Source organism: Macaca nemestrina, chromosome 17 (genome assembly GCF_043159975.1).
Source record: "Macaca nemestrina isolate mMacNem1 chromosome 17, mMacNem.hap1, whole genome shotgun sequence".
Lineage (NCBI taxonomy): Eukaryota > Metazoa > Chordata > Mammalia > Primates > Cercopithecidae > Macaca > Macaca nemestrina.
The window spans coordinates 16,752,638-16,776,129 of record NC_092141.1 but is presented as its reverse complement, the minus strand read 5'-3'; the positions used below and the strand labels follow the sequence as shown (position 1 = coordinate 16,776,129).

Here is a 23,492-nt window from a genome sequence, read left to right as displayed (position 1 = left end):
CAGTATTCATCAATCATTTCTTTAGGGTTGCTCGAGATATAATATTAATGCATCATTCATAATAGTCACAGAATGGTTCTTGCATAATAAAGATATCTCTATATTAAAAGACTAAGCAACTATCATCTTCCAATAAATTATGTAGCTTAGAGGCAGAAAAGTAATAACCAAGACTTTAATACTTCAAAAGGGAAAATATCTTGAAAAGCAGAAATACACTGTAAATTAATGTCAAACTATTTTGCCAGGAAGGCAATTATAAATAAAAATGCAAAACAAGCAGAAAGTTTACCCTGCATTATGGAGCCAGACAATACAGTCCTTTCTTTGAGGTCAGAATGAGGACTCCCCCTGGGTAATGCTCGGCATATCAGCCCTTCCAAAACAAGAAAGCAATCAATTATTCAACATAACATATATGTCAACTCACATATACTGAATGCTGTTCTTAAAGTATATGTTTTTGATAAATGCTCTATGAAGGAAGGAATGTCAATTTAAGTTTGTGAACTATCCAGAAGTAGCTAATAAGACATCACAGAGTCCTTTGTAAATATTTTCCTAAATAAAAAATGGCCACCAAAGGCATCTAAATGAAAGGTTAAAAAGGAAAGATACCTTCAAAGTTACATCTAAAATCCCAACACTTCTTTATCAAGAAGAAAGAAGATATAGGATTGGAAACCATTGCTTAGTTTTGAAATATACTTGCGATAAAGGGAAAACGGGAAATACGGATACCATAAAAATAGGGAAAATGTATTAAATGCAACATGCAAACTGAAATGAAAGAGTTGTAAATAACCTCCTAAGAAGTTTCACATTATTGTTGCTGATAAATATAAATCAAGGGTTAGAAATAACCACACACATTTACAGTGAAAGTGTGTCTGTGTGTTTTTTTAACAGAGAAAAATACAGCTCTTAGAGAATTACACAGGACTTACCCTGCTTTTAGCATTTCATCTAGCTTAAAATTGGTTGAGGCAGGTTAACATTTAAACGAAGTGGGCCATTAACAAAACAAAATCCTACTGATCGTGTACTGAAGGCATATCACATGAGCAGCACCAGTTCAGACGCCTGCCTCCAACCCTCACACAGTGTTAGGTACGATCCCTTAATTTACAGAGGAAGAAACAGGCTCAGAGGAATTCACCAGGGAAGGGTGAAACTGAAATTTAAATTCATGTCTTTACCCATTACACCACTTTATCCGTCTCACAATTCAAAAAGAAGTTCTCATAACAAATTTTACCTTTTTTAACTCACTTAGCTGAAACAGGAATAATCTGGAAATTGTAAGAGCATTCAAATATGAACATTCTAATAGTAACCTATGACCAATTATGCTTAATTTTTACCTCTTTCCATTGTTATGTGCCACTTTATGTATATAGATATAAAGTTAATATAAATATACATTTCAGGTGGAAATGATAAAAACTGCATACAACTTAATTCAACAATGCAAACTTACTATATAAAATTACATGTATCAAAATAACATTCTGAAAACAGTGCTTTACCCTCCAGCGGTGCTGATACAGGAGACTCCCTCATTGACATCCCTTGCTTTATATTTCCTTCCACTGATTCATAGCTTCTCTTTAGACTGATTTCATGAGCTGTTCTTGGACTCCTAGTCCCTTCTCGGGCATTCTTAATATCTACAGAATACACAAACAAGACTTGCTCAGACAGAGCACATGGTATACAATGTACAGTAAATAGGTTAATTTCATAGTCTATCTTTTAAAAATAATAATATAAAAACTCGTCTTAACCTACAATAAAATCTGTGTGGATGATTCATAAAAATATTTTCATTCATTCAAATACGTTTATTGATGCCTACTGTGTGCTAGGCATAAGCTAGGCTTGCAGATAAGATTAACAAATTAAATCCCTTTCTGCATGAAACATACCCAACAGTGGTAGGTACAGATTATGTTGTGCAATAAGCTATGAAAGGAGAAGTATAATGTGCTATGAAAATGCTAGGAGAGAAACCTAACACCTCCAGGTTCAGATAAGCCAGCTTAGAGGAAGCAATGTGTAAGCTGAGAATGAAGGATGAATAAGAGTTGTTCAAGTCAAAGGTAATAGGAGGAGAACATACGGGCAGAATGAACAGTGAACACAAAGACCCCAAGGTGAGACACAGAATGGTACATTAAAAGAACGTAAGCTTGGTAACTGGCTAATGTGTAGAGTGGAGTTGGGAGGAAGAGTGTAGGGGAGGTAAACATAGAAGTGAGAAAGGAAAAATCTGAAGAGTTAAGCTGGAAGCAGCTCCTGGAAGGGTGATAAAGCTAAGGTAGGGGCTTGCAGTTATCTCAAGGGTGATGGAAAAATCAATCAAGGAGTGATGTGGCACACACTTTGAATATGGGTGAGACTGAAGGTAGGGAGATGAGTTAGGTGGCTGCTGAGTTAAAGATGATGGTAAGAGTGGTGAATACAGAGTAATGGATGGATTCTAGACACTTTAGGAAAATGAACAGAAATGGCTTAGTGATTTGGTGGATGTGGAAAGAAACAGAGGTGTGTAGACTTCTGGTTTGGACAATGTACATTAATTATTAATTTCTTAACCCCAAAAACAAAATGTTAATCAAAATATGCCAGACACGTAAAGCAGAGGGAAATAAGAATGTTATCAAGCATTTTGCAGCATTTGGCACTATGTACACACATACTTTATTTCTTTGTATTGGAAGAGAAAATGCATAGCTAATGACTACTCCAAGGTCACAGAGTCAGGTGCAAATAAGAACTCAAACTCAGTCAAAACTTTGGCTAATATTTCTATCACATTTGAGTCATTCTTATAAAATACTACTACTGAGAAAATATAACTTAAGAATACATCTAAAAAATGTACACAGACATTAAAATAGTTTTATTAAAGAGTATTTAATATTCTTATCAAGATTATCAGAGTATTATCTACCCTCTAATTCTTAATTCATAAAACATGAATCTCTTCAAAAGAAAAGTATTCTATTAAAGTTCAATAAAGGCTCTTTACCTAAGCTAAACTGACCACAGTCGATAATCTTAGCTACCACCTATGGGACATTTAATATGAGCTCTGCGTTTTTAATTACTTTTCATTGACTGAGCTGATATTCACAAAATTCTCATGAGACAAGTATTACTAACCCCTTTTACTGAGAGAAAACATAGGCTCAGCAAAGATAAACTGACTTCCAGATAGCAGAAATGTGGGAAAACCCAAGCCTATGTTTTTAGTACATATTGTAATACTGGTTTTGGTACATACATACAATACTTACTATCATATGACAAGATATGTCCACTTTTGCCTTCATAAATAACATGGCCTTTGGATGCAGCTTCCTCTCTGCCTTTCTCAGGACTGCTGTCTTCAATGGGCATTCTAGAAATGGACCCCTTCACCAAAGCCTCTGTTGGTATGCCAGTCTGGGGCAGAGCTGGAGTGCCCTGCCATCAAATCAAGCATCAAATCAAGGAGTAACTCGAGTTTAGGGAAAACACAAGGTGTTCAGAAAATTTACCCTATCACAGAGTCAGGCTAATCTATTGCTTCAAAGAAGAAAGCACACGTACATGAAAGGAAATTACACATTGAATTTTTATCGGCATGAAGACATCCTGTACCTTCATCCTTCAACTCAGCTACGTAACACTTAAAATTATGACAGGTATATTAGGTGAATCAACTTTGCTCCCACCTTCATGTGAGGACTCTATTACAGGACTTAACTCTCAGAAGTTTCTCTTAAGGACTAAAATCAAGTAAATGAAACAGCTTTTATTAGGTTGCTGCAAATGTAATTGCAGTTTTTGCATTGTTGAAATTTGCCGCTTGATACTAGAATACATTCTTAAATAAATGTGGTTATGTTCTTTTTTCGTTTGAATGTAGTTATGTTACATATCATTTTAATGTGCATTTGTCACTGTTTTTTTGTTAATGACTTATTACTTGCTGTTTATTTTATATTTATTTTAGACGATGAAAATGATGTTAGACAAAAAGCAAATTCAAGTGATTTTCTTATTCAAGTTCAAAATGGGTCGTAAAGCAGCGGAGACAATTCATAACATCAACAACGCATTTGGCCCAGGAACTGTTAACAAGCATACAGTGCAGTGGTGGTTCAAGAAGTTTTGCAAAGGGAAAAGAGCCTTGAAGATGAGGAGCATATTACCCGGCCATCAGAAGTTGACAACAACCAATTGAGAGCAATCACTGAAGCTGATCCTCTTACGACTACATGAGAAGTTGCCAAAGAACTTAACACCAACCATTCTATGGTTGTTCGGCTTTTGAAGCAAATTGGAAAAATGAAAAAGCTCAGTAAGTGGGTGCCTCGTGAGCTAAGCGAAAATTTTAAAAACTGTCTTTTTGAAGTGTTTTCTCCTATTCTAGGCAACAACAAACCATTTCTCAATCGGATCATGACATCCGATGAAAAGTAGATTTTAAGCCGGGCACGGGGGCTCATGCCTGTAATCCCAGCACTTTGGGAGGCCGAGGTGGGCAGATCATGAGGTCAGGAGATCGAGACCATCCTGGCTAACATGGTGAAACCCCGTCTCTACTAAAAATGCAAAAAATTAGCCGGGCGTGGTAGCGGGCGCCTATAGTCCCAGCCACTCGGGAGGCTGAGGCAGGAGAATGGCGTGAACCCGGGAGGTGGAGCTTGCAGTGAGCCAAGATCGCGCGCCACTGCACTCCAGCCTGGATGACAGAGTGAGACTCTGTCTCAAAAAAAGGAAAAAAGAAAAAAAGAACAGTAGATTTTATACAAAAACTGGCGACAACCAGTTTTCTTCTCAGTGGCTGGACTGAGAAGAAGCTCCAAAACACTTCCCAAAGCCAAACTTGCACCAAAAAGAAGCAGTCTGCGTCCAGTCTGAGCCACTACAGCTTTCTGAATCCCCACAATACCATTACATCTGACAAGTATGCTCAGCAAATGAATGAGATGCACTGAAAACTGCAATGCCTGCTGCCAGCACCTGTCAACAGAAATAGCCCAATTCTCCACAACAACACCTGTGTCACACAACCAATGCTTCAAAAATTGAATGAATTGGGCTACGAAGTTTTGCCTCATCTGCCATATTTTCACCTGACCTCTCTCTCTACCACTTATTCAAGCATCTCGACTACTTTATGCAGGGAAAATTCTTCCACAACCAGCAGAATGCTTTCCATGGCTGGGTGTGGGGCTTAGGCCTGTAATCCCAGCACTTTGGGAGGCCGAGACGGGCAGATTACCTGAAGCCAGGAGTTCAACACTAGCCTGGCCAACATGGCAAAAACCATCTCTACTAAAAATACAAAAATTAGCCAGGCATGGTTGTGCACGCCTGTTAATTCCAGCTACTTGGGTGGCTGAGGCAGGAGAATCACTTGAACCCTGGAGGCAGAGGCTGTAGTGAGCTGAGATGGCACCACGGCACTCCATACTCCAGCCTGGGCAACACAGCAAGAGGAAGGGAGGGAGGGAGGGAGGGAGGAAGGAAGGAAGGAAGGAAGGAAGGAAGGAAGGAAGGAAGGGAGGAAGGAAGGAAGGAAGGAGCGAGCTTTCCAAGAGTTTGTCGAATCTCGAACCATGTATTTTTATGTTACAAGAATAAACAAGATTATTTCTCATTGGCAAAAATGTGTGGATTGTAATGGTTCCTATTTTGATAAATAAAGATGTGTTTGAGCCTAGTTGTAATGATTTAAAATTCACAGTCTGAAATCGCATCTTCGCACCAACCTAATATAAATTTTCTAATAAAAATAAGATGATAAAGTAAGTTTTAAATTTAGAGTACTACAACTTTCTCTCAAATTGTGATATGAGGGTCTCTCAAATTGTGATATGAGGGAAAAATAACTTTCAAATATGAAACTGACTACTAGGTTGTTAGGCCGTTGGATGCCTCCGTGTTGTGACACTGATTCAGTTTAGGGCAGGTTATCTACATTTTCACCATCATCAGTCCTCCTCTGGGTTGCCAATGACCATGATTCTTTTTACCGTTCCTTTAAGCAGCGAGCCCTTCCTTCAAGGAAAATTGTTCATAGAACCTAATACGTAGAGCATTTTGTAAGAGAGAACAGCTTGCCGTAAAATAGGAGTTAGAGGCCTAGACTGAGTTTACTCACACATTTAGGGTCACCACGATGAGTACTGCTAAAACCCTAGGGAGCACAATCTGATACCATATGCTTAAGAAAAGCGATAAAAGACATACATTTACTTGTCTAGTCATTAAGTGAACTCATTAGTAAATATCTAGAAATCCTTAACACCCACTTCAGAAGTACTCATCTCAAATGCACAAACAGACTGTAAAACAAACAGATAAAATTTAGTCCCCTTTGGCCCAGTTCATACTGTCTTTCTTCCCATAGTTTGGATACCAGAGTGAAGAGAAAGAATAAAACATATAGGCCCATTTACTTTCCTCTGTCCATATTAAAGTATTAGCTTGCTGTAAAAACAGAAACACACTGACCAAATATAAAAGGAGACTTTTTTGAGATGGAGTCTTGCTCTGCCACCCAGGCTGGAGTGAGGTGGCACAATCTTGGCTCACTACAACCACCGCCTCCCAGGTTCAAACGATTCTCCTGCCTCAGCCTCCTGAATAGCTGGGATTACAGGCGCACACCACTAGGCCCGCCTAATTTTTGTATTTTTAGTAGAGATGGGGTTTCACCATATTGGTCAGGCTGGTCTCAAACTCCTGACCTCATGATCCACTCGCCTTGGCCTCCCAAAGTGCTGGGATTACAGGCGTGAGCCACCGCGCCCGGCCTAAAAAGAGAGATTTTAGGAGTCAGTATGTAACTTTCTTTTCTTCTGTTTTTAACTTATCCACTCAAGGAAGTAGCATGTAAACTACATTTCAGAAAGAAATCACCTGTGAACCTCATTAAAATGGTGATTTTAATTCACATGATCTAGAGTGGGGACTGACATTTCTGCATTATTCTAGCAAGCTTCCCAGTGATGCCAATGCTCTGGTGCACAAACCACACTTGGCCAGCAAAGCCCTAGCCGAATCAGTGAAGGGCTTGGGAAAACACAGATTGCCAGCCCCCACCAACGAGGGTTGGGTTTCAGTAAATCTGGGGTAAGCCCTGAGAATTTATATGTGTAGCAATTTTCTAGGTGATTCTGATGCTACTGGTGTGGGGAATCATACCCTGAGAACAACTGTCCTATAGAACAGGAACTAGACAAAGAAAAAACTCGTGACAATGAATGAACACTTTAGAAAATGCAAGGCACAGGTTTCTGTTTACAATGATTTCCCAACACAGAATTTTCCCTCTTATGCGTATACATAATGAGGCTAAGAACTTTTTAAACATCAAGTTAAAATTAACAACTAACTGAGAGAAACTGTATTAATCAAAACTAGTGATTTATTTAGCCCAAAACTGGAAGATTTTTGGGGCCTTTGTTAATGCCATCCACATTTCCTGGTTTAGCATTAGATTCTAACAAGGCAGCTCACATACTGAGATTCCAGAACTACCTCTCCACAGGGGCAAAAGTCAGCAAATAATTTGTAATGGTTTTCTTCTCAATTTCTATCTAGGCTAAACACATGGTAAAAGCTTTTCCAGGAAGACAGTAAGAGCTGCATCAATTAGAACATATTTCTTCTTCCAATTTGCAAATAAGTGACCTTTTCAAATGAACCAAAGTGTACATAGTATAGCTCCAGTCAAAATGATCACACTACATCTCTGTGCAGACGGTCTGCAGATCTAGGTTTTACTGCCATTGAGACCCTGTCCCATAATGCAGAAAAATGAATTTAAGTCACAAAGTAGCCAAAGTGCTAAGAAATATTTATCATTTTTTCCTGAGCTTTTGTTGAGTATATCAGAGATGATCATAACTAACCTGAGTGATAGAGCCCCGTAGGGATGGAATGCTCTCCACTGAAATTTTGCTGGTTGGAGTTCCCCGAGTTATACTTCCTTCTTGTATGGCTCCTGCGGTACCTGAATACAAACAAAGTTATTAGCAAATTACACCCCCGGACCCTGCCCCAAAACACAAAAAAACAGCCCCTACTTGGATAGAACTCAACTAAGAGGAAAAGAAAAAAGCAGCACAAAACCCATCATGTTTGTTTTATTAAAATGTACTTCCAAAATAATACTAAAGAACTGCTGAAACATGGAACTTCAAAGTTTTAAAATGACTTTTACATGGAAAGAAAACAAATTTAGAATGTAAAGACTATAGTTAAAAAAGCCCATCATTAAAATATACTAATAACTTACTTTAATAAATTTACTGGGAACAAAAGTTTAATATTTCTGCCAAACAGCATATTTTACCTCTGACTACACCTTCATGTTGGGCCCTGACCAATAGACCCTCAGGTTGTGAGTTTTGGCTTCGGGGAGAAAATTCTTCCTGCTTGATGTAGGGCAAAGTAGCTGTGGAAAGGCAGAGAAACATGAAGCAATCCAGTACTAAATTACTGGCTCTGATGCTACAAACGTAGATGCATTATGACTGTATTAACTCACTGACCTGATTTGGCAGATTCCTGTTGCCGTGGCAGTCCAAGAGAGATAGATCCCACTGAGGGCTTGGGTGTTTCTTGAGTGTAGGAAGCCTGATTATGAGAAGTCAAATAAGTGCCTGGTGTTCCCTAAAAAAAAAAAAATAATAATTTAAAGATTAAACAAACATTGTTTTTTCACAAGGTCAATTTCACAAAGTCAGCATTCCCATTTCGGTTTTAAAAAAAAAGTTATACCCCTTCTACCCAAAACTAAGAATAGTTTTTGTAAAGCAAGATAATCTTCATCGTAGATTGCTTAAATTTAAAAAAATTTTCAGGGGAGTAGGATATGTCTCCTAAAATTACCATACATTACATGTAGATCGTATTTACTATTAATAAATTACATAAATAAAGCACTAATACGTTGCAATAAAAATGTAAGCTACTATTATTAATATTCACTCCTACTAAAAATGCTATGGAGAGTGGTATCAGCAAATACAGCAAAGTAATAAGGACTTCCAAAAACTCTCTTCCATAAAAGCAACAAGAAAACCTGGAAACGTTTTAAGAATCAACCTTTTCTTTTTTTCTATTTTTTTTTTTTTTTTTTTTTGAGATAGAGGTTTGCTCTATCACCCAGGCTGGAGTGCAGTGGAGCGATCTCAGCTCACTGCAACCTCCACCTCCCAGTCTCAAGCAATGTAAGAATCGACTTTTAAAGAACCCTGGAAATTAACCAAAGGCTTGTAGAAATCTGGAAACATTTATTTAAAAAAGAAAAAAAAAAAAAAAGCTGAATCTAGGTAAAAACAATGGGCTTTGTGGCATTTTAACCTCTTCCATTCTCATTCTCCTGATTAAGCTCTATGGTAGTGTTGAAAACCAAAAGCCCACAATCATAGTGCAAACCAGCTGCCTGGCACCCTCTAGAAGGGAAAGAGCAAGGCTGGAGCTCCTTACAAGCCTAATTCCCAGATAACTGTCATTGTCTGACTTGTCTGCTGGTTCTCTGGGAGACTCCATTCACAAAGGTGTCTTTATTTGACCTGACTGGAGTGGGAGAGGAGGTGCAGGCTTGTCAAAAACAATCAGAGGCAACTGATTAACTTCTCCACTGCCTGAGACAGTAGATCACAGCCAGGGTAAACAACAGGCTAACCAAAACACTTAAAAGGAAAAGCCAGGGAATGAGATGTCCATGGGGGTCTGAAAAGCTCCAACATATTCCCTAGAACCTAGAATGCTACATGCATGTGCAAGGCTATGGATATGCCAAGGAAAGACATGGGAAGACGCCATGCTCTCATCTCAGGCTGTCCTTAAGGCTCTGCAGGCCAGGAAGTAAAGACTAAGGCAAAGCTATCAAGTGCCCAACACACAAAGAGCACCCCTCAGCAAAGACTGATTTTACTGATTTTAGACATTTAAGGGAATCTGTCTAATCATTAGCTGATCACTAAGTTCATCAGACCTCAGTGGCCACACATAACAATACAGACTTTACAGAATTAGTTAAGAAAAGTCACTAAGCAAATAATAACAGCCAAAAGAAACAGAAACAACAAGCCCTGAAAAGAAAAGTGGGGGAGGCCCGGGGGGATTCAAGTTCCAGAGTTGCTACATTATATATAATGTCCAGTTTTTGACCCAAAATTATAAGATATGCAAAGAAACATGAAAATGTGAGCTATACATACAAAACAGATCAGGGAACAGAAACTAAAGTAAGACTTTAAATCAGCTATTATAAATATATTCCAAGAACTAAAATGAACCATGTCTAAATTAAAGGAGGCCAGGTGCAGTGGCCTGCCTTCTTGAATCCTTACACTTTGGGAAACCCAGCAGGAGGATCACTTGAGGCCAAGAGTCTGAGAACAGCCTTAACAATATATTAAGACTCTGTCTCTACAAAAAAAATTTTAAAAAAATTAAAAGCCAAGGCACAGTGGTGCATGCCTGTAGTTCCAGCTACTCAGGATGCTAAGGCAAGATTGTTTGGGCCTGGGAGACTGATCCTGCAGTGAGCTAAGATCATGCCACTGCACTCCAGCCTGAGCAACAGAATTACTCTAGGAGATAGAAAAAGAAAAAAAAAAAGAAAGTACAAGAATGATATTTCACCAGATAGAGAATACCAACAAAGAGAAAGAAATCACTAAAAAGAACAAAATAGAAATTCTGGAGCTAAAAAAAATATAAGAACTAGGGGTGAAGGTGGGTCTCAACAAACTAAGAATGGAAGGAAACATCTTCAATATGATGAAAGACATCCATGAAAAACTTAACATTTTGCCTAACAGTGAAATACTGAATGCCTTCCTTCTAAGATAAGCAACAAGAAATGCATGTCCATGTTTACCAATTCACTATTTAGCATTCCTGTATCAAGACCATCCTGGCCAACATGGTGAAACCCCATCTCTACTAAAAATACAAAAAAATTAGCTGGACAGGGTGGCACATGACTGTAGTCTCAGCTACTTGGGAGGCTGAGGCTGGAGGATCGCTTGAACCTGGGAGGCAAGGGTTGCAGTGAGCCGAGATCGCGTCACTGCACTCCAGCCTGAGCAACAGAGCAAGACTCTGTCTCAGAAAAAAAAAAAAAAATCCTAACTACTCGGAAGGCTGAGGTGGGAGGATCACTTGAGCCCAGGAGTTGGAGGCTACAGTGAGCTATGATCACACCACTGCAGAGCAAGACTTTGTTAAAAAATTTAAAAAAAATTAAAAAAAAATTTAAAGGAATCAGCCAAATATAAATCAAACAAAACATGTACAAATCTCTAAAGTGAAAACTTTAAAGCACTGCTGAGAGATACAGATAAATGAAAAGATATACAAGTTCATGGATTAGAAGATTCGATGTTAAGATATCCATTTCTACCCCAAACTGATCTATAGATTTAATACAATTCCAACAAAAATCCCAGCAGATGGGTGGTTTCTGATTTTGTTTTGTTTTGTTTGGTTTGGTCTTTTAAACCGTAAACTATGATTTGAAGCATTCTCAGATGTTTGGGTGGCAACATCTTCTTAAAATGGGTCCCTGTGCTTGCCTTCTGGGGAGACAGTGCTGAGCAGGTGAATCATAAAGCATTTACGCATATGTTATATGCCCACTGCACCCACCTCTTCCCCACAACCTTTGCCTCTTGGGTGGTTTGTGCTACTTTCCCCTTACTTTGCTACATTTCTAGAGTTAAGTTGGTTTTACTTACAAGATTCATGTTTAGGGGGAAAAATAAAACTCTCCCTTAAAACATATTTCTACTCCTCCTGCAAATAAAATAAATGAAGTGGGGAAAGGACAGGACAGGACAGGACAGGACAGGACAGGACAGGACAGGACAGGAAAGGAAAGGAAAGGGAGGAGGAGGAGGAGGAGGAAGAAGAGAAAGAGAAGGAGAAGGAGGAGAAGGAGAAGAAGGAAAAGAGAAAATTTTTTTCTTTAAGTAGACTGACAGATTGTTTCAGCCTCTGCTGCTGCCAGGTGCCCATGAAAAAGTGGGGGCAAAAAAAAAAAAAAAAGAGCAGGTTCTGAAGTTCACCCTTGACTGAACCTACCCCACAGATGTTGCTGCCAAATGTTAGCAGTTTCTCCAAGACAGAATTAAAGTGAATGGAAAAGCTGGGAATCTTGGTGGAGGGGTAGTAACTATTGAAAGGAGCAAGAATACAAGCACTGTAACTTCTGAGGTGCCTTTTTCCAAAGGGTATTTGAAATAGCTCACCAAAAAATATCTGAAGAGTAAGCTATGTGATTGGTGTGCATAGCTGCTAACAGCAAAGAGAATTTCGGATTATGTTACTTCCAAATTAATCAGGACAAAGAAGAGAAGGAAGATGAGGATTAAAACTCATTTACCTGGAATTTTTTGTATGAGTCCTTGAATAAAACTTGGGAACCAAAAAAAGTGTGGGAGACAGAAATTGTTAAGCTGATTATATAATTTATATGAAAATGCAAAAGGCATCAAATAGCCAAAACAATCTTGAAAAACAAAAACACCAAAGACTTATACTACATGATTTCAGTACTTACAATAAAGCTATAGTAATCAAGACTGTGGTACTGACAAAAGGATGAAAAAGTACATCCATGGAACAGCATGGAGACAATGCAGAAACAGAACCATATATACTGTCAAACGATTTCTAACAAAGGAACTAAAGCGATCAAAGGAGTAAAAGACTTTTCAATTGGTGCTATTTTCTACTAGAAATTTACATAAAGATGAATGTTAATCCTGACCTCATACTATACACAAAAATTAATTTGATTCTGGTCATGGGCCTCAATATAAAAGCCAAAATTATAAAGCTTTCAGAAGAAAAAAACAGGCAAATATCTCACAACCTTGGAGCAAGCAAAGATTTCTTAGCAAAATAAAATTAATCATAGGAGAAAAAAGTGTGTATATATATTTAGACGACATAAAAATTTGCAACTTCTGCTCATCAAAATACCAGTAAGAAAATAGACAAAAAAACAGAGAAAATATTTGTAATACATACATCTAACAGAGAACTTTCAACCATAATAAAGACCTACAACACAGTATCAAAAAGACGCAGTAGAAAGAGATAATCAGACTTAAATAGTCACTTCAAAGGTGTACAAATGGCCAATAAGCACATGAAAAGTGCCCAACACTGTTTGTTGTCAGGGAAATGTGAAATACAACCACAATAAGATATTATTACACACCAAGTATGACTAAAATGACCAAGACTTGACAACATCAAATGAAGCAATCATGTCTCGTACATTGCTAGTGGCAGCATAAAACTGTAGAACCGCTCTGAAAAAGTATAAAACATCATAAACCTAGTAATTCCACTGCCAGGTAATTGTACAAGAAAAATAAAAACATATGTCCACAAAGAACCCATTACAAGAATGCCCAGCTTTATTCATAGCTGCCAAAAACTGGAAACAGCTCAGGTTTTCATCAACAGGAGACTGGATAAACAAACTGGTATTACTCAGCAATAAAAAGGAAAAAACTACTGATTACATAAAACCCTGGACGAATTCCCTAAAACCATTATGCTGAGTTAAAGAAGACAGATGCAAAAGAGTACACCATGTTTGATTCCATTCACAGGAAGTTCTAGAAAAGGCAAAACTAATCTACAACAATAGGAAGTCGAATAGTGGTTGCTTCAGGAAGTGGGAGGGGAGATGGGCTGGGAAGGAACATGAGAAAACTTTCTGAAGTGAAGAAGTGTTCAATAAGTTGACAGGGGTGTGACCACTGATATCCATGTTAATCAAAACTGATGGAACTGTTAAGACCAGACCATATCTCAACTTTTTAAAAACTAATGAACCAGGAAAAAGATTTAGTGGCCAAAGTCAGAATAAATTATAATACTAACCACCTACAATTTAATATTTAGAGCCTTTATCATAGATTAGTGAACAAATATTCTACTGTTTGAAACTAAGTTTAAAACTCGGTAAGTTTAGAGTGATGTAAATTAAACTAGGTGGTATGCCAAGTGCCAAGTGTAATTAAATGGGTGGTATGCCATGACTACTCAATCTGAGTACATAACTCACTGAAAGTTCTGATTTGTGGCAAAAGTATAGTGACTGCTGCATTTTCTGGTCATTATCTCTTGAAATTTCATATTCAGATAGATTATTATTTATTAGTACTCTGACAAATCAGTGCAAGAAGGAGGGACAAGTTTTAACAAAGCCATATTCAACAAGAAATCTACTGTAAAGAGAAGTCGTTTCACCTGTGAGATGGAGCCTCCCATTATAAAAGATGGTTTTTCTGAAGCCACTGTGGTTTTGGATGACGGGATGAGAGGGGGCGGTGGCCTGGTTGGTCGAGTTGTTGGAAGTCGAACGCCTTCAGGGAGATTAGTTATCACTTGATGTGGAGCAGGCTGAAGGACTTTTAAAAGGAAAGAAAAATGATTTAAAAATAGTCCATTTCCTAGTTTACAACAGGTTACCTCTCTCAGTCATTCCTGAATTTTTAAATCACAAATTAAAAAATGCAACATGAAACCAACAATGAACATTTCTATTTAAAATTTCTCATTCACGTAAGCCTGTATACATATTTAAGTCACAAATACTATTTGTGGGGTTGAAATGTTCAACTCCCTTTCAAACCAGAGCTTCCAAGCTGATGCTCATTTCAAACTACTTCTGCTTAGCAGAGCAAACATCAGTCTTCAAATATTTATCTCTCGCCACCACTCTTAGGGTACTTCTTAAGAACAGCTGATAACACTACTTCATAGAATGCACACACGACTGACAACCAGTTATACATCCTTTTCGCATCTTGCACATTTTGAGAAACATTTACTGATTCCGGCTCTCACAGAACACTTGAATTTTGGGGATGGGGAGATCTCAAGAATTTTACAAATTCATGTACTCTTCTTAAAGGAAGAGCCAGTCAATGTCACAGTATAAATGTGTGAACACAAATTTCCCAGTGGCCCAGTGAACTCAGCTAAATACAATTGATGATGGAATGCAGAGAAACAAAGTCATTTTGAAACAGCAAGGACATGTCCTGGAAGAGCAGTTCATTCACGAGATTAAACCGCCCACGTGGAACATGTGTGGGTGGATGGCCAGCAGCCACTGCACAGAGGAGTGATATTTACCTGGCGGGACACTATAGCGGGCTGCACTCATATCAGGCTGTGGAGCGGCTTTACTGACTTCTCTTGGAGAAAGCCTACACGGTGAGGCTGACCTTGCTGCAGTATTGTGCATCTGTGCTTCCTGTTCTAGAGCACGTTTGACCTCAGCATAAGGCATATAGGCGACTGATTTTCCTATGAAAGTTAAAGTTATCAAAATAAGGGAAGAACCCCAAATTAAAATAGTAAGTGTGAAAGGACCAAGCCCACACCATCCAGGGGCAGATCCAACTATATTACTAACATTAAAGTCTAAAATTCCTGGGGGCAAAATCCACCCACAGAGAAGTTTAAGAAATCCTCTAACTCTAAATCTTCTGTGTATCCTCAAATACTCATTTACGAGTTTTCCCCTTAAAGGACCAAGAACTTCTCTTTCCTCTTAAGGAGAATCAAGTGTTTTCACATGCAATAAAATCACAACAGGGAAATATCAGATTATCAAGCAATTCTGTTAATTCAAATCTGGCCTGACTGGAGGTTATTAGCTTTGCGAGGATTTCGCAACTCTTATAATTAGCCTGTTGAAGCTCACTCCATGATAATATGCACAGAAATAAATTTAATTAAGAAATGGAAGAAGGCTTTCAAAAGATGCAGATCAAACTAATCCAAAAATCCTATATAAGCTTATCAAAACCATGAATATAACTACAATAATACTAATTAAAATTATTTATCATGTAAGTTACCTCCACATAAAGCATAAAGAAACTTTAAACATTTTAAAGGGCATGCCAGAAATGCAGTCATATTAAGAGTTTAAAATATATAGTTTATTCTTAAAATGAAATTAACATCTGTAATTTTTGAAAATCCAAAAAGCACAAAGTAAAACTCATTTGTAACCCTGACCACTTAGATTTGTAGCATTTTAATGTCTGTCAGAATAAATTCCCACACATTTTATTTATTATTTTCACTACCTAGTTGTATCCATTTATCTTTCCTGGTAAATCTAAATTTAAAATGTTCCCAAACAACTGGAATTTTCATCAGACTTGTATTAAATTTATGAATAAATACAGAAGACTTGACATTTTATAATAATGAGTTTTCTAGTTGAGAAATCTTGTTTTTGTCAGATAGGTCCATACATTGCTTGTTAAAAATTATTCCTAGATGTGTCATATTGGTAAGAAAACCATCTCTTTCATATATATGGGTTTATATAAATAAACCTGATTACTGCAGACATACAGGAAAGATGCGGATTTCTGTGTAATATTTTTTTCTGAGAAACTAATGAACTTTATTTTTGGCTCTAATAACTTTTCAGTTGATTCTTTTAGGCTTTTAGGTGAATAATCTTATCCTATAAATAATTTGTCTTTTCCCTTCAAATACCTAAACCTCTTATTTCCTTACTACACTATTTTTTGTAATCATTTACTAAGGTGCTTTTAAAAATCAGAAACAATTACAAAAATATCAACTAATATTCAAGTGCTAGGCAGGGTGCATTACATATATTATCTATTTAGCCCTCAAGACCAATGTGATTATTAAAACCATTTTACAGATGAGGAAACTGAGGCTCAGAAAAATCACATCTAATTGCCCAACCAAGGTCTACCAGGGATTTTTTTTAAAGCAGTATAATTACAGACCATTAGCTCTAAACCACAGGTCAATAGTGTCTCACTAAAGGACAGGGTGTTGAATTTCAGATGTCTCTGGGGTATCCATCAAGATGACGGTACTTTTTCCTTCTATGACACATTAATATAATGAATTAGAGTAAGTGTCCTAATACCGAGCAAACAGATTTATGAAATAACCCAACTCCAAAAGAAAATCACCACTTCTTTCCTAGAGAATTTAATATGATAATGTATTAAAAATCCAATGTCTAATTATTTTACCATTTCCATAAGTTTATAACTATGTTAAAAAAAAAAAAAATCCACTGGTCAAAGTAGGTTTTTTGCTTTTGTTTTTGTTTTTTTGAGACAGAGTCTTGCTCTGTCTCCCAGGCTGAAGTGCAGTGGCACAATCTCGGCTCACTGCAACCTCCGTCTCCCGGGTTCACGCCATTCTCCTGCCTCAGCCTCCCAAGTAGCTGGGACTACAGGCGCCCGCCATCACGCCTAGCTAACTTTTGTATTTTTAGTAGAGACAGGGTTTCCCCGTGTTAGTCAGGATGGTCTCAATCTCCTGACCTCGTGATCCACCCGCCTCGCCTCCCAAAGTGCTGGGATTAGAGGCGTGAGCCGCCGTGCCCGGCCTTTTTTTTTTTTTTAAATGATGGAAATTTGCATGGTTCTAAACACAGCTATTTAAATTACCATGTACCCGGAGCAGGAAAAGAAAAACAGCAACAGCAACAAAATAAACATGCAACAAACTAGGGTCAGTTACAAAGAAGCATTAACTCTTTTTTTGTTTGTTTGTTTGTATTTATTTATTTATTTATTTATTTTGAGACGAAGTCTGGCTCTGTCACCCAGGTTGGAGTGCAGTGGCGTGATCTCGGCTCACTGCAAGCTCCGCCTCCCGGGTCCACGCCATTCTCCTGCCTCAGCCTCCCGAGTAGCTGGGACCACAGGCGCCCGCCACCTCGCCCGGCTAGTTTTTTGTATTTTTTAGTAGAGACGGGGTTTCACCGTGTTAGCCAGGATGGTCTCCATCTCCTGACCTCATGATCCGCCCACCTCGGCCTCCCAAAGTGCTGCGATTACAGGCGTGAGCCACCGTGCCCAGCCTTAACTCTTATTTTAATTGGATAATTTTGTTAAATAGCGTTAGAAGTTCAATTGTAACTCTACCTCCATATGCTTGAGTTCCTTCACTGTAGAAAAGAAGCTTAAAAGTTACCAATGAAGCAGAGGTCAACTCGTGTAAATGTTACTGGTAAGTGAAAACAATTCTGTAAGGTTTATTTCAACCTTTTCTAAAGATGGGAAAAGCTTTAAGCAACTTAAAACGGGCATACCTACAGTAATTATTTATACCATTCACATTAAGAGAAATAAATACAACCAAATAGTTGGACAACAAGTGCTGCCTGTTACTTGCTAAGAGACCATGAAGGGAAAAGTAGAAAACATGGCCCTAATTCGGGTGGACCGTACCAATATTTGGTGATACTTTATACATAAATCCATACTCTCACTATTCTTCACACTCTATAAACTGTTCTGTGAGGTTAAATTTAAACCATCTGTGTCAAACATTCTAGACACAAGCATCTTAACTGCAAACATTAAAATGTTATTTGAAAGGTTATCCTATACACTGAACTACAGGATAGATTCAAAGAAAGATTTCTGGTACTTGTTAAACAAATTATAGGATGAATACACTAGGGAGATTAGCTAAAACAAAACCACCTTTGGATAAACTTTCCCTCCTTATAGAGCATCACCTTCAACCAAACTGTAAAATTCTTAATGTCATACTAATCAAACATACAATTACAATTTGGTTTTAAGATGACTGAATTATGATTAAAAATTAGGATACCACTGAGATCTAAACCACATGTATTAATGTGACTAACACAGAGAAGTACAATTCACAGTTTGGAGTCTCAGAATTTGGAGATCTAGCCTGGTTCAGTTTTTTCAGTTCCCAAATACAACTCATTTTATAAAGCAGATCAATAAAAGATACTGATGCTTTAAAATTATAATATGATATCCATATTAAAATGACCCAGATATTACCAACAATAATGTTATGCTTTGGCATAAGTTCAACAAATGATACCATCTGAATGTCATTTTTCTAACTTTTACTACTTCTTCACAAAATCTGTCCTAAATTATTAATGTAAGAAATACATCCAGAGACTTTTATTCTCTAAAGTATCATTTTCCACTGATGAATTTCCTCATAATTGGAACGTTCAAAGGACAAACACCTGCGATAAGTCCGTTAATATGCTGTAGTGAAACGAAATAAAGATATCTCCATTATGTCATTCATTTATAATTCATTCCTTTAAGGTGTAATTACCGAGTACATATGTCAATTACAGAACTAGGGATTAAGAATTCCCTAGACCCAACAAAGTAAAAGATTAACAAGTTTACATTTAAAACTCTAACATAAGAAGTTCAGTGTGTTATGTAACTAATAACTCATTATTGGTGTGATCTAGGCAGAGTCAGCAGGATCAGTTAAATACCACAGTTCCTATTTTATATTAAATAACCCTTGGAACGCATGGCATTGTAAAACTAATAGCTCTTATTTAGCTAAATAAAGTACTGTAAAGAATCTTCTGAATCATTCAGACTATTTCAGTATTCTTATATTCTAAGCATATCATAGCATATAAGTAGACTGTAAACTCATTCTTAACCAGAAACATGTGCCCATCTTCTAACCATGTCAGAAGAATGTATTAAAACTTAAAAACCGCTCCTTTCTTCTTTTTTTAAAGAAAGTAAAAGTGTACCACACACCAACTAAAACAGCAACAGACCAATTCAAATCTATTACTTGAAATAAAAACAGTGATGTAACAATGAAAACAGGTACCTCCATAGTATCTACTAATACTGTGTATATACAGTACTAATGCACTAATTAGTATGTAATTATACACTACATTATACATAAAATAACGCAGAGCCACATGTTATATAACAATACCAAATGCTCCTTCTTTAATTTTACAACCACAACAAGGTGGTTGTACTATTATCTTCATTTTACAGATGAGAAAACTAAAGCTATGAAAGGTTAAGTGACTTGCTTGTGGCCACACAGCTGGCAAACGCCAAGGTGAAGGCTTAACCAGCATCTGCTTGGGAACAGCCACTACACAAAGTTGTGTCTCTCATCTACCAGAGAATGTGAATATTACACTGTAATATTTGAAGGGGATTTGCTTCGAGGACCGGACAACAATTCTCACTTACTCTGAAAATTCAGATGAATGGAACATAAAGCATGACTTTATTTGTAAGTCTTCCGGCACAAAGATGAATATCAGAAAATTCACATTAACTAGAATGCTACTAAAAATGTTACTGGCATCCTTTAATAGTTAATAATACTAACATTTCTTCAGAGTTTAAGGTCAATTTAAGGAACTGTGTCTGTTAGGGACAAATGTAATAATCAGTTGGGAGGCTGATAACTTACAAAGCACAATGGACACTGCTTATGGGTTTAGCTTTATTTCCCTTCATAAAAGTTCTCTGTGGTGATGGCTCTATTTACCTACCTTCCCACTCTCTGTTTGGACTCTTGGATGTGCCACATGGACTTGTAGAACTTCTACATTCCAAATCTATCTGTTCTTGTCTCTGCCGCTGCTCCTCCAGGAGTGCTGACTCATGCATTGCTTTAATGTGTCGCTGGTAGAGAGCATAGCCACTCACTGGGGTTCCGATTGGTATGTTACATGGGGTGCAGGATACCTACAGGAAGAAAATAAATCTAAATATGCAAACAACCAATGTAATAATAATTGCCATTTGTTACAAGTAATGCTTATTTCTGTCATATTATTGGTTGAATTGATTTTATCATTTTTTAATCAAAGGTATCTTCAAGAATGATGCTTAAGGCTGGGTGAATGGCTCATGCCTGTAATCTCATCACTTTGAGAGGCTGAGGCAGGCAGGTCAGGAGTTCAAGACCAGCCTGGCCAACGTGGTGAAACCTCGTCTCTACCAAAAATACAAAAATTTAGGCAGGTGCGGTGATGCATGCCTGTAGTCCCAGCTACTCGGGAGGCTGACACATGAGAATCACTTGAGCCTGGGGAGGCAGAGGTTGCAGTGGGCTGAGATTGCACCATTGCACTCCAGCCTGGGCAACACAGCGAGACCTAGTTTTCTTTCAGAACTGATCACAATGTAAATCACACAATCTGTAGTAAGAGAAACAAAAAATCAGAAATCACAACACATCTGTCTGATTCTAATTTATGGCAGCCAAGTCCCTTGTGGCCCTAGGTCCCATCCCTCATCTCTCTCTTACCAGGGATCAGATCCATTTATATATTTTTTTTCTTTTCTTTCTTTTTTTTTTTTTGAGACACAGTCTGGCTCCGTTGGCCAGGCTGGAGTGCAATGGTGTGATCCTGGCTCACTGCAACCTCCACCTCCCGGGTTCAAGCAATTCTCCTGCCTCAGCCTCCCGAGTAGCTGGGATTACAGGTGCACACCACCATACCCGGCTAATTTTTCTATTTTTTCGGTAGCAAAGGGGTTTCGCCATGTTGGCCAGGCTGGTCTCGAACTCCTGGCCTCAAGTGATCTCTCGCCTCAGCCTCCCAAAGTGCTGGAATTACAGGTATGAGCCACCGTGCCTGGCGGATCACATCCATTTATGTGATTTAAATGTCATCCATTTGTTAATGATTCACAAATTTTCTATTTCCTCAAGACACTTTCTCCAAGTTCCACACTCATATAAAATGGCCTACCTAACAACTCCACTTGGGATATCTCAAGGAAGCTCAGAACTTATGTTAAAAAGGGAACTTCCCATTTTTGAAACTCCATTCTTCTTCTTCAGTTGCTCTCCATTTTAGACACGGAACCTCAGGTGCTTCAGCCAGAAACTTGGCAGCCATCCCTGACTAAACAATCTTCTCCTCTCCCACAACCAATTCATTTACATAGCTATTCCCTTAGGATAGAAATGGACTGTTCTTTAAGATAGGCCATCCAGAACCATCCAATAAAACATGGCGATTCCCTCCCCATTTTCCCTCTCATTGAGACCTGTTCATTGCTTTCACAGTACACAGCATTTGCCACAGTTTGAAACTGTTTTATTTTTCTGTCTCTCTGACTTTATGAAGGAAACAACCAAGCTGTTTTGTCCAATACTTAAAAAAATAGCCCAGAACACAGTACACGATTAAATACCTAATGAATAATAAATATCCCTAGGAAGCCCTAGAGATCTGACTTTTTTAGAATCTGGTAACTTAAGACTTCCATAGTTTTTCCCCTCACATAAGTAGTATTATTCACTGATCCTAAAAGCCATAACTTTCTTGCCTTTGTGCATTGTCTTACACGTAAACATAGCTTTTCCTCCTTTTGCTATAAAGCCAAATGAGCTGTTTTGATCCAGTGAAAATATTATTTCTTATGCAGAATCTTCTTTAAGCTTCTAATTAAGACACTCCCTCTTCTCCAAAACATCCATAGTATTTTTTAACCGAATAGAGCATCGCATTTTAATTCATTTTAACTTTCTTTTTTTTTTTGAGACGGAGTCTCGCTCTGTCGCCCATGCTGGAGTGCAGTGGCGCGATCTCGGCTCACTGCAAGCTCCACCTCCCGGGTTCAGGCCATTCTCCTGCCTCAGCCTAACGAGTAGCTGGGACTACAGGCGCCCGCCGCCACGCCCGGCTAATTTTTTTGTATTTTTTAGTAGAGACGGGGTTTCACTGTGTTAGCTAGGATGGTCTCAATCTCCTGACCTCGTGATCGGCCCGCCTCGGCCTCCCAAAGCTCTGGGATTACAGGCGTGAGCCACCGCGCCCGGCCCATTTTAACTTTTACGATAATTTTTTTTAATGCTTTTTTTTTGAGACAGTGTCTCGCTTTTTCACCCAGGCTAGAGTGCAGTGGTGCCATCTCACTTCACCACAACCTCAAACTCTCAAGTTCAAGCAATCCTCCCACCTCAGCCTCCCAACCACAGGCACATGGCACCATGCCGAACTAATTTTTTTTTTTTTTGTGGGGGGAGAGACAGGGTTTCGCCATGTTGTCCAAGCTGGTCTCGGAACTCCTGCGGTCAAGTGACCCGCCCACCTCAGCCTCCCAATAGGTTGGGATTACAGGCGTAAGCCACCACGCCCAGCCTCTTTGCCTTATTATGCAGACCAGTCCCTAAGTTTTTTGAAATCAGAGACTATAATATATATTCTCCCCAGTATTAAGAACATTGTCTTAAACTAATCACTCAATCATTCGTCCGTTTGAATGAATCAGTGAATGAACAAATGTTTAATGATCTTTTTGTGATAAGTACACAATTAACAACTTTTACCAATTATTATTTAAGATAGAAAACACATTTTTTAATAAAGTAAGAGCTTTAAATATTTGAATAAAGAGAAAATAACTAAAGAAAAGAACAATACCCAACATGGGAATTCAGTATCAAAAATGAGTCAAATTTTACAGATTATTAAGGTAAAATGTAAATAAAATATACTTGAAATCCGTAGATTATTAAGGTAAAATATAAACTAGACTTGAAATTATATACTGGAGCTAGCCATAATCTCTACAATTCATTCTAAATATTCAAAACCTAATTACATGCTTAATGCTACTACTGTT

At 38.0% G+C, this 23,492-nt stretch overlaps 1 protein-coding gene across 13 annotated transcripts in view; it reads right to left on the bottom strand.

Annotated features, from left to right (window-relative positions):
• LOC105491091 (nuclear receptor corepressor 1) overlaps nucleotides 1–23,492 on the bottom strand; it is a 187,895-nt gene that overhangs the window by 43,061 nt on the left and 121,342 nt on the right. For 9 of the 13 annotated variants that reach the window (XM_011757246.3, XM_011757250.3, XM_011757258.3 and 6 more), the window contains 9 exons: nucleotides 20,402–20,597; nucleotides 15,184–15,357; nucleotides 14,293–14,453; nucleotides 8,559–8,679; nucleotides 8,360–8,461; nucleotides 7,917–8,017; nucleotides 3,303–3,471; nucleotides 1,530–1,670; nucleotides 293–376 (listed from right to left, as the gene is read on the bottom strand). In XM_011757246.3, the coding sequence (XP_011755548.1) occupies nucleotides 293–376; nucleotides 1,530–1,670; nucleotides 3,303–3,471; nucleotides 7,917–8,017; nucleotides 8,360–8,461; nucleotides 8,559–8,679; nucleotides 14,293–14,453; nucleotides 15,184–15,357; nucleotides 20,402–20,597 (1,249 nt within the window). The remainder of the gene's footprint in view (nucleotides 1–292; nucleotides 377–1,529; nucleotides 1,671–3,302; nucleotides 3,472–7,916; nucleotides 8,018–8,359; nucleotides 8,462–8,558; nucleotides 8,680–14,292; nucleotides 14,454–15,183; nucleotides 15,358–20,401; nucleotides 20,598–23,492) is intronic. The other 4 variants (XM_011757257.3, XM_011757255.3, XM_024795843.2 and 1 more) reach the window with 1 other exon arrangement.